Source organism: Nothobranchius furzeri, chromosome 2 (genome assembly GCF_043380555.1).
Source record: "Nothobranchius furzeri strain GRZ-AD chromosome 2, NfurGRZ-RIMD1, whole genome shotgun sequence".
Classification (NCBI taxonomy): Eukaryota; Metazoa; Chordata; class Actinopteri; order Cyprinodontiformes; family Nothobranchiidae; genus Nothobranchius; species Nothobranchius furzeri.
In genome coordinates, this window is record NC_091742.1 from 81,168,795 (window position 1) to 81,179,578 (window position 10,784).

Sequence of the window (10,784 nt, forward strand, 5' to 3'; positions counted from 1 at the left end):
TTTGAAGGAAACAGAAGAGATCAAGAGTTTTTAAAAAAGGTTGTTTTTATTTCTGCAACAGAACCAAAGAAACACCAAAACCGTGTTTACGCCACTGTCATCTGTTCGATTTTGTATTTTAACTAGTGGAATAATTAAATGAGAATCTTCTTTTATTTTTGCTTTAAAATAAACCTTTGAAGGTCAAATTTCACTACAGCTACGACTATTGGTTGATCTGAGCGATGAGTCCATCCAGTTCTGGACGCGACTTGAAGCGTGCGTGGAAATCTGCCTCTGTGTGCTGAGGAGAAAACAGACGCACAGTTTAACGTACAAACAAGACTGAACTATGCTGACAATTATGTTAATTTTTAGTGTAAATATTAAGTTTAACTTTAGATTTTGTACTTTTATGTCACTAATTTAAGCACGACCCACTTTAAATCCAAATGTGTCTTTTTGCATAAACTAATATTCTAGAGTTAAACATAACTGAAAACAAATAGCATAAAAATGTGTTGCTATAATTAAGTGACAAACTTTCTAAGGTTCGTCTTAGTTTTTAAATTTCCCCAGGTTTACTTTACCGTTTGGTCAAAAGCCCTCCCAAGATTTTCCTCATATTTCTTTAAAAGCTGCAATTGTGATTGTATGGAAGAGGACTAGGGCCACTGAGAAGAAAAAAAGTAAAGAAAGAGATCTGTTCTGAGAGTAAAGTCACAATTCTCTCTTCTCTTTTTTTCCTTTTCAGTGGCCCTAATCCTCTTCTGTATTATTGTGCAGCCATACGGAGCAAAAAACAAACATTGACCTCAGGGAGGTTAAAATCTAAAAAAATACCAGCTTTTGTCATTTTCAACCTCCTAAATCTGAACATTTGATCATTTTGACACTGATACAGGATAAGATCCGTCTCCATGGTAACTCACCTCCTTGACGGCCAGCTGGACTCCCTCTGGTTGGTTCTGTAAGAGAACCTCCATGAAGACGGGGCACAACGTGGCATCCAGACTGCTCAACTACAAACACAAACACGTTTACAAGGTGACGTCTACATTATTCATTTACATTTTACCATTATTCTACAGGAGCTGAGTCAAACCTGACAGGCGTTTACCTGGATGACTCGTTGGTGGGTCTTCAGGACTGCTTCGACGTACGATTTGGCTCCTTGATCCTGCACCAGCATCACCTCGGTGGTCTTGGTTGGTAAAGCGTAGCTTCAAGTAGAAAATTATTATTATTAAAACAATGTCTTTGTTTTACAATTCAATCATTTATTACCTTTTAATAACACATTTATATCTGACACAGGTTACAGGACTATACAATAACCTCTTAAAACACTAAACATGTATTTTCTGCCCCCTGCTGTACAATTTGACTACTGCAGGACATGTTTCAGTAAATTTGCACATGAACAGTACTTTGAGAAGAACTAAAAGTTTGACTTAAACTCCTCTAATGTTCAAAGTTATTTTTTTCAGCATTGAAATTTATACAGCATACTTCAGGAACCATGTGATTGGCTGGATGTTTGATTTAACGTAAAATTGATTGCTCATGTCTGTCAGGCACTAAGAACACACTTATTAAAGGTTGACTATGGAACATGGACACTCTGGTGGACTCTGGTGTTCAGAGGTGGTATTGCAACAACAGGACTAATTTTCCAGTCGCTGGGATGTTGGTTCACTGCTGACACATTCCAGCACCATGCTCAGTGACAAATCGTACAGGATAAGGACTCATTTCTACTAATAAGTTTAGTTTACAACATTATTTACAGTTAGAACATCTTCTGAGCTCAGAATCAGCTGCTTGACTTATTTGGTACGTTCTTACTGTGTCTAGTTTCTAATTCCACGCCAACTCAACACACGAACAATAGAACACAGAAAGGAGTGTGAGAAAAAAACAAGTCGAAAACACGCAAGAGCAGCAAAACAAGAAGCAGAAAGTACAATAAAGAAGTCAGCCGTAACGGATCACTGCACGAGAGAAAACCGTATAATGGACTGGGACAACACAAGGATCATAAACAGCGAACAACAAAAATACAAAAGATGGATAAAAGAAGCTATCGAGATAAGGAGACGTGGATGTGAGACCATGAACAGAGAAGATGGAGTTTACTCATTGGATCGCGCATGGGACTGCATCATTGGAGAGGGGAGAGCGGGCAGCAGAGGGCGACAACGTCCTCTGCTGCCTGCGGATAAATGGAGTAGGAAGTGACGCCACCATCAGTGTCAGCCTGAGGATGTTTTGCAGTCGGCAAACGAAACGTTAGCAAGGTAAAGAGAAACCTTTCCTGTGTTTTAAAAAGAACCAAAAATGGAATTAGCTGCTCGACTTGTCAAATCTGCCATTTTACACAGTCCCAGCTAGGGATGTCCCAATACAACTTTTTTCACTTCTGATTCGATACCGATATTGCAGCCTTCAGGAATGACCGATACAAATATCAATATTGGAACGGGACATCCCTAGTCCCAACCTGGCCTTGCTGAGCAGACTTTTAGCACAACAGTGCCCTCTAGCGGCTGATGTAAACAGAAACACAGTGTCGTGCCAGACAGAATAAACATTTGATTTGTCTTTTTAAATATAGCTTTTAAAGGAGAAATTGTAAATTCATCCTGCACAGTTTACTGCACCAGTAAACTACAGGACTGGTTTCAAATTATTTTTACTAGTTTATAGATCACTCAGTGACATGGGGCCAGAATACATATCGGATCTCCTTCCTGTAAATACACCCAGCAGGGCTCTGACATCCTTAGGAAGCAGTCAGCTGGTAGAACCTCGGGTCAGAACCAATCAGGGTGAAGCTGCTTTTAGCTACTATACTGCTCACAGATGGAATAGCTTCCTTACTACCTAAAATGTGCCCAAACTCTAGAAACTTTTAAATCAAAATTGAAAACCTTCATGTTTTTATCAGCCAATAAATGTTCTGCACTATAACTGCTCCACCCTTTAACTTTGTCCTTTGCTTTTTAAATCAAAACGTATGTGTACTTTCTGTCATGTTGATTTTAATGTTCTTGCTAAATGGAAAGCACACTGAATTACTTTTGTGCATCAAATGTGCTATTTAAATAAAGCTGCCTTGTCTTGCCTTGATATTCGGACAACTGGCCTCTGATTGGCTAACAGCAACATGACTCTACCACTGACTGTTTGCTCTGCAACATTGATGATTAAAAGAAACACAAGCCTGAAGGAATTCTGCTGTGTGGTGGAGTTGCTAACGCTAATGGTTAGCTTCAGCTTGCCAAGACGTGCTCTGCTAAGATAAGACTGAGATCCTCATCTGTGCCCCAGACAAGCTGGTTCCCAAAGTCAGAGACTCTCTTGGTCAGCTTGCTTCTCACACCAAACCCTCTGTCAGGAATCTTGGCGTGACCTTTGACCCAGCTCTCACCCTGGATTCTCATGTCAGTTCTCTTGTTCGCTCTTCCTTCTTCCATCTCAGGAACGTTGCTAAGCTGAGTCCCATTCTGTCCCGCTCTGAACTTGAGACAGTTATCCACACCTTCATCTCCTCACACTTAGACTACTGTAACTCTCTTTTCACGTGTCTGAGTAGAACCTCCCTGAACCGTCTACAGGTGGTTCAGAATGCCTGTGCTCGGCTTCTGACCAAGTCCTCCAAACACACCCACATCACCCCGCTTCTCCTCCAGCTTCACTGGCTGCCAGTCAACTTCAGGGTTCATTTCAAGATCCTGGTTCTGGTCTATAGGGCCTTACATGGACAAGCCCCATCTTACATTGGTGATCTTCTTAGTCCCTACACCCCCAGCAGGTCCCTGAGGTCCAGTGATCAAAGCCTACTGGTTGTGCAGCACCAGGCTAAAGACCAAAGGTGACAGATCATTTGCTGCTGTGGTCCCCAGACTCTGGAACTCTCTCCCCCTGAGCCTGAGATCAGTGGACTCAGTGGTCTCCTTTAAAAAAGCAGCTGAAGACTCACCTGTTCAAGCTGGCTTTGGTGTGACCTTCATCACCCTGTCCTTGTTCTGCTATTCCACCTTTCCCGGGATCCACTGATTTCCCTCTTTCCTAATTTTCTGTCTCCCGTTTCTTACATATTTCAATCACAATTTTAATTTTTTGTCATTTTAAACATATTAAAAAAAATCTTTTCATATTTTAAATTTTTGTGAAGCGCCTCGTGATTTTCATCTTGAGAGGCGCTATAGAAACGATTGTTTTCTTTCTTCACCATTTCCTGGACACTAAACCAACAACAGCCTCCCTGCCACAAGTCAAGATGGGTGAGTCCATGAATGTTAAGTGTGGGGTTGTGCTGATTCACCATTTAATCAGTGCATTGCTATGGGACACATGCAATTTAAAACCAATTTGTAAACATTCATAAACAATTATAAATAAATCCTGAGAAAACAGCCACAAAGCATGAGAGGACCATTAAAGCTACGCACGGGAGATTGTTTACTAGCTTAAGCCACTGAGCATGAGAGCTACTGGTCAGTGGGATTAAACCATGCTGGCTTAACTATAACACCTTTCATTCCTCACCTTTCAGACACTTTGACACCCAGCCGGTTGCAGAGGTTGTGGATGTACTGAGAATAATGCTCCACTGCCGTCATGTCATAACCCGACACTGTCACGTTCAGCGTCCCGTATGTCGTGTTTGTAGCCATAACAATCGGCTTCATCTGCAGTTTGTCCCTCTTCTTCTTGGGCTGAAAAACAAACACACTAAACATCACACAAGTGACTAGTACCAAGAAGTCCAGGACACGTTTTGTGCATGTTCTATTCCCTCGTTTCCCCCCCACTGATGATTTAAACACTTACGGCCTCTTTGGGTAAAAGAAACTTCCACCTCCCGATCCCGTGTGTCGCTCTGCTTCTGTATAGCCTCTTATTAACAGAAGTCGTGCCTGAAGGGAACGATAAGCAGCTTTAGACGCTCTGAAGCATCCCATCATCAACAACGCAACCAGGATGATGAGGTTAAAATGTTTGTGTCTGAAAAGTCATCTACTTACAGCAGACAGGATGCTGGATGGAAGGCATGACTCTGTAAAAGATTAGGGACAAAACATTTAATAATGACATACACGATCATCATCACAATTATTGTGGTTGGTAGAGAAAGGATACAGGTAAGGAAATGATCATTTAACACTAGAACTCCCAGAGAGCCGCCAACTGGCACCGTTGTTTTCACCTAGCATTCTTAATCACTTGTGTTTGGAAGGAACCAGCTACTAGATGGCTCGATTAGTCTTTCGCCCCTATACCCAGGTCAGACGACCGATTTGCATGTCAGGACCGCTACGGGCCTCCACCAGAGTTTCCTCTGGCTTCGCCCTGCCCAGGCATAGTTCACCATCTTTCGGGTCCTATCGCACGCGCTCTAGCTGCATTCGCCTTTGTTTTGTAAATCACTTCAGGAGATGCTGGTGCTCCCCTCACCTCCCAGTCGGGTAAAGATAGCCTGGCAAGCCAGACTAAATAAATGTATTATTTATTCTGGCAAAGCTCCATTGACGGCTCTCGGTTGTGGGGCGGGTTCTACCGTTGTCTTTCAAATGATCTCCGCATTCCACTGGACAAAGAATGTGACATACTCTTGTTTCACTCTGTTGCATCATCCCACCCACCAGGCATATAGAGTGCCCTGATTGGCCCACAAAGCGGATAAAGCTCTGTGATTTGTTCACTAAGCAGATAGAGCACTATGATTGGCCCACCATTATGGACCAATCACAGCTCTTTATGTGTTTGAAACCCCTCTAGAGAGCTGTGATTGGCTAGCCAGAATGCTGTTAGGGGCTGCAGAGGTTCCAGTGGAGCATTCCTAGTAGTGATGGGAATTCTGCCTCTTTTTAGAGCCGGTTCTTTTGGCTCAGCTCACCAGAAAGAGCCGTCTCTTTCGGCTCCCAAGTGGCTCCTCAGATTTTCTGTTGCGTAGAGTACATTTATAACCAAAATAATGCCAAACTATATGTAAAATGATTTACTAATGTAAAAAATGCAATATATCAAATATTTATCATTTCTATGGATTTAGTAACTGAACATTTTAAGAAATCTCCACTTTCCGACTGCTGGCGCTCATTTTCTCACCGTCTTCGTCGCACTCTCCTCTCTCGCTCGCCTTTTTCCTCCTCCTCATTCCCTCTCTTCTCCCTCCACCCACATGTGCTCTGCTGTGTGTCTGAGTCTGATCCTCCCTCTTCCCCACCCCTACTGCTCAGTGTGTGGACAGTCTGGACACGCAGTTACACATGTTGACCAATCGCCTGTAGCTTTCACCAAAGCAAGAGGGGAGGGAGGAGGGGAGGGGAGGGGACGGCTTCCAATGACGAGCCGGCTCCTGTCGTTCACGTCAAAGGTTCGTTCGTGACCGACACATCACTAATCAGGCAAGACATCACTCCACTAACCACATCACTAATTCCTAGACCAAACTTTGCAAAGCAAGAATTTGGTCTAGTTCACTAGGCTAAGGTAAAGAGGCAGCTAGAGAAAACCAGAGACACAAGACTACTCAACAAGAGTGTCTTCAGTCAGAGTCTACATGAAGGACATAATGACAGAGCATACAGGCATCCGTAAAACGTGACTTTTTTTTATATTACTGTGTTTGTAGCCTTTATAGCTTAGGTTGCATTCACAACTTGTGTGCTAATCTGAAGTCTTCACAAAGTCAGTCATAAATTATTTTGGGTGGATAAGTTCAGTTGACCAGATTCAACAGAAGCCCTTTTTACAAAAGGGCCACAAAATGCTCGGGCAATCCAAGAAAGCATTATGGTTTTATTAGAACAACAAACCTTCAAATGCACAAGCCTTTTGTGAATGTTTTCTATTGCAACTCAAACATTTTTGGGGGAATAATGCAGGTTAACTGCAACGCAGGCTTCGATTGTCCAGGTTCCAAAAGAAGGTTCATAACAGCTGTGAGGAAGCTGCTTCTCAGGTGTTGAAAACAAGCCAGACTCTTGAAAAGGCTTCAGGTGATCAGCTAAATCTGAATAGAATTTATTTTTCAATTCAATTCAATTCAATTCAAAAATACTTTATTAATCCCAGAGGGAAATTGATTAATTTTCAGGCTACCTGGCTGCACTTGCATGTAAAAAGAAACAGTGAAAAGTGAAACTTCTTCAATCCTTTGAGTTTTGACGTGATCTGTTCTCCGTCTCTGCTGAAGCCACGCTCCTTGAGTGTTTTAGACAAACCCGCAACGAGGTGGCTGTCCGTCACAGTTCCTGAGAATTGTATGGCTACTTCTGCCTCTGCTCGTAAAGACAGAAATTCACACATCTCGTTGTCACTCCAATTAACCATGTCCGCTGGCTGTTTACCAACTTTCCCATTATTTACGTGGTTTATATACTCTTTCCGGTCGGGGGTCGCTCGCCGCACATTTGCGATGTCATTTGATATCTTCCTCTGTTGTGCAAAGGCGCGATTGCTGTTTATAGGACAGACAATTACTGCAATACTATAACCAAGCGAGGCGCAACAAATGCAGCAAAATTCACACAACGCCACGCCAGCATGGCGTGTTTATAAAACCCACTGTTGCGGTAATGTTACGCTGATTTGCCGGCACAGTGTGTCGTGTAAAAAGGGCTTGTGAGTCATTTTCTACCAGGGCTAAAGAGGCAAACAAAATGAGACCAAACTAAATGACTGAGAATTTTCAAGGTCCCGAACATTCCTCCACATTCCAAAGGGACTGTCAGTGATTGAGTTGTGATTTTCAAACCAAGGAGCCATTTGGCTACCTCTGGTAGAGCTAAGGGGGTCAGAAAATCCTGGTAGTTCTAGTGTTAAGGAGACTGTAGATACTGATTTAGACCAGCAGGTGGCAGAGTTAAGCTGTTTAAGTGATTAAACAGTAAGAATTATGACAAGAAATGTATTTCTATCACACCACAATGAAAATAACAATGCATCAAAATAAATATACATACAGACCTTTTTAGGGTGCGATATTTGTTTAAACACACTGCAGGCACAAAATAATTAAACTTCTAACTAATCAAAAAAACAGACAACAAGGATGACCAGCTCTGCTGTAAAAGCAGAGAATAGCTGCTACATGCCTAAGAAGGAAGTCGTGTGCAAAATGCTGACATGTTTGGAAAAGGATGGAAAACTCCTGCTGTGTGTCACTGGATAGTGTGAGTGAGTTTTTTTTTTTTGGGGGGGGGGGTACTGAAAAATAACTGTAGTGTACTTTTTCAGCAATTATGTGTTTAAGACTCACCTGCATGATGTCAGAGCTTGACTCAGCACAAACACCTGCTGTGTGACAGACGCCTGCAGCTGGACGACAGAATAACAATGTTTGTTACTAATACTCTGTGTGTGTGTGTGTGTGTGTGTGTGTGTGTGTGTGTGTGTGTGTGTTGTGGTTCTAGGGGATCTAGGAGATGAATAACTCTGTGTGTGTGTGTGTGTGTGTGTTGTGGTTCTAGGGCAGGGGTTCCCAATTTCTTTTTTTGAGGACCCCCTTGCTCATGTCCAAGCCAGGACCCCTAGCCCCAACTCCTACATGCGTACACACATTAATGTGATCATTTACCATCTTTACACAGACACACAGTTATAAATTATATATGGAGTTGTGATTATACTGTAGGGTGTGTTATTGGGAGTTTATAAATGTAATTTTTACAAAGAAATTCTTGCGAACCTCACAATCTCAGCAAAGACAAAATTGTGGGGACCCCCTGTAATTTTGTGGGGACCCCCTTGGGGGTCCCGACCCCCAATTTGGGAACCCCTGTTCTAGGGGATCTAGGAGATGAATAACTCTGTGACGCCGACCTTAGCTCTTTTGTTTTGAAAACTGCTTTATTCTGAAGTTCTGCTGACATGTCCCCTGTTCCTGAAGTTAAACGTGTTAAATGAAGAAGCCAGCAAAGCCATGGCGACCAGAGAAAAAAGGGTCAGTGAAGAAATGATCTCACCCCTGGGAAATGATTGTGTTCCTTCACTTGTAACATCGTTTCACATCATTCTGTGGATCTTAAATCAAAATGATTAGACTAAATTTGAGTTATTGGCAAACACCGTATAGATAAAAGAAAAGCGTATCGTGATGAAACTAGTGATTTACACCAGTAGCGTACCATGAAACAACAGACGTTGTAATTTTGTATTCTAATATATTTTGTAATCACTCACAGTATTAAAGTAATCAGGAGAGGGTGGCAAACTGCTGGTTACCAAAGCTGTTTCCAAAACGTTAAAGGTTTTCTTGTGTGAAGAATTTCCAAATATGCATAGTTTATAAATAAATGAAAACAGTGTTTTCACAGGTCTGCTAATTCCACTTTAAAACCCAACGTGGCTTCAGACACCGGGTCCTCACATCTGAGCCTAAATCCATTTCAAGCACCTGAGTTGAGTTTTCACGCTTCAGGCCAACTTTAAATAAAAATGCTGCATTTGTCACTGAACATTAAATGGTTAGATAATAACACGTTTGTTGAATAATGTTAGTAAACGTGTGTATATCTAAATGATATATTATCAGTAGCTAAGCTACAGCCTTCTCAGTTATGACCTCTGACAGGTTTAACCGGAAATAACCAAATGTAGCCTTACCTTCCGGAAAAAGCAGTTCATATTCTTTTTGGTGATATCTAGGGCGCAAAGTGTGAGTCACTACTTCTGAACGAAACGACCTAAAACAAATAACATCTAAACACACGCGCCACAGATTGTCCTATTCAAACCGGACGTGAACACAGGATGCTAGAGCGGCGACTAAAAGGTCCGTAGACTGCACTCACTCAAAACAAGCGTTCCGCCTTTGTGGCAACTAGAAGCAGATGTCATTTGGACATAATAATAAAGCTGACATGTCCAGAAAGAAAGTAAAAATAAAGAAAAATAAAGAAAAAAAAAGACATTTCAAGGGTAGCAAAGAAAATTTGCTCCTAAACTCCAAAGTTTGTTTAGACTATTACCAGAGAAAGTGGTTAAACATTTTACAAAATCAACAATTTTTAGATACAGAAGTTCACAGCAATATTTTCAACCATGAAAGCATAATAACACACCCAGAACCCCAATTAAAATAGCTCAGGATTTAATCTGGTTCAGGAACACAACAGGGATTTCTTCCTTCTGCCATTTGTTACATTTTACTTTTGTCCTCAACTAATATTCCCCCCCACACACACACACATTTTGAAATTATCTCAACACTTCACTGCCTCCCCCTGAGTTGCACTAACATAAGGTAGAAACATTAATGGAAGTATGGTTCTGATCATTCTAGAAATGTGAACATTTGGCTTTAAACGTTTAAATAAACATTTTTTGGTAACTTTGGTCAGACAAAAACTTGGCAGTTTAGTTAAATCATTAAACTTTATTAATCTTGTAAAGCAAAATAAAACACAGTACCGTTATAGCAATGTTTATCTCAAGTGTCAGAGGTCTAATTCTTTGTAAACATCCAACGCACTTTAATAAGCAGCCGTTTTTCTTCTTTTGACCTCATCAAGTCATTCATTAAATCAATTCTTTTAACATTCAAGCACAACAGAACAAATTTGTAATAAGGTGCAAGATTCCCACACACCTTCGAACAATAAATAAATGGTGCATAGGAATATCTTTAGCTGATGCATTCACTGCCTTAAAGCTCAACAATGAGAAGCAAAGTCATTTTCCGCACTATAAACTTGTAATTGCAGCTTCTTGTTCCAAACATCATGCTGAGTAGAAAACCAGATTTGTCTCAACTCAAGTCTGTCTTTGGCTCCTAATGTTTAAGCACGAAG

General features: G+C 41.4%; 1 protein-coding gene across 1 annotated transcript; it reads right to left on the reverse strand.

Annotated features, from left to right (window-relative positions):
- Positions 1-22: 22 nt before the first annotated feature.
- Positions 23-9,761, reverse strand: mrpl48 (mitochondrial ribosomal protein L48). The gene is made up of 8 exons (XM_015946321.3): positions 9,598-9,761; positions 8,252-8,310; positions 5,013-5,044; positions 4,819-4,904; positions 4,534-4,703; positions 1,100-1,202; positions 912-1,001; positions 23-283 (listed from the first exon to the last, which is right to left on the reverse strand). Exons 1-8 carry the CDS (start codon positions 9,616-9,618, stop codon positions 206-208), a joined length of 639 nt encoding a protein of 212 aa, XP_015801807.3. The 5' UTR covers positions 9,619-9,761; the 3' UTR covers positions 23-205.
- Positions 9,762-10,784: the final 1,023 nt, after the last annotated feature.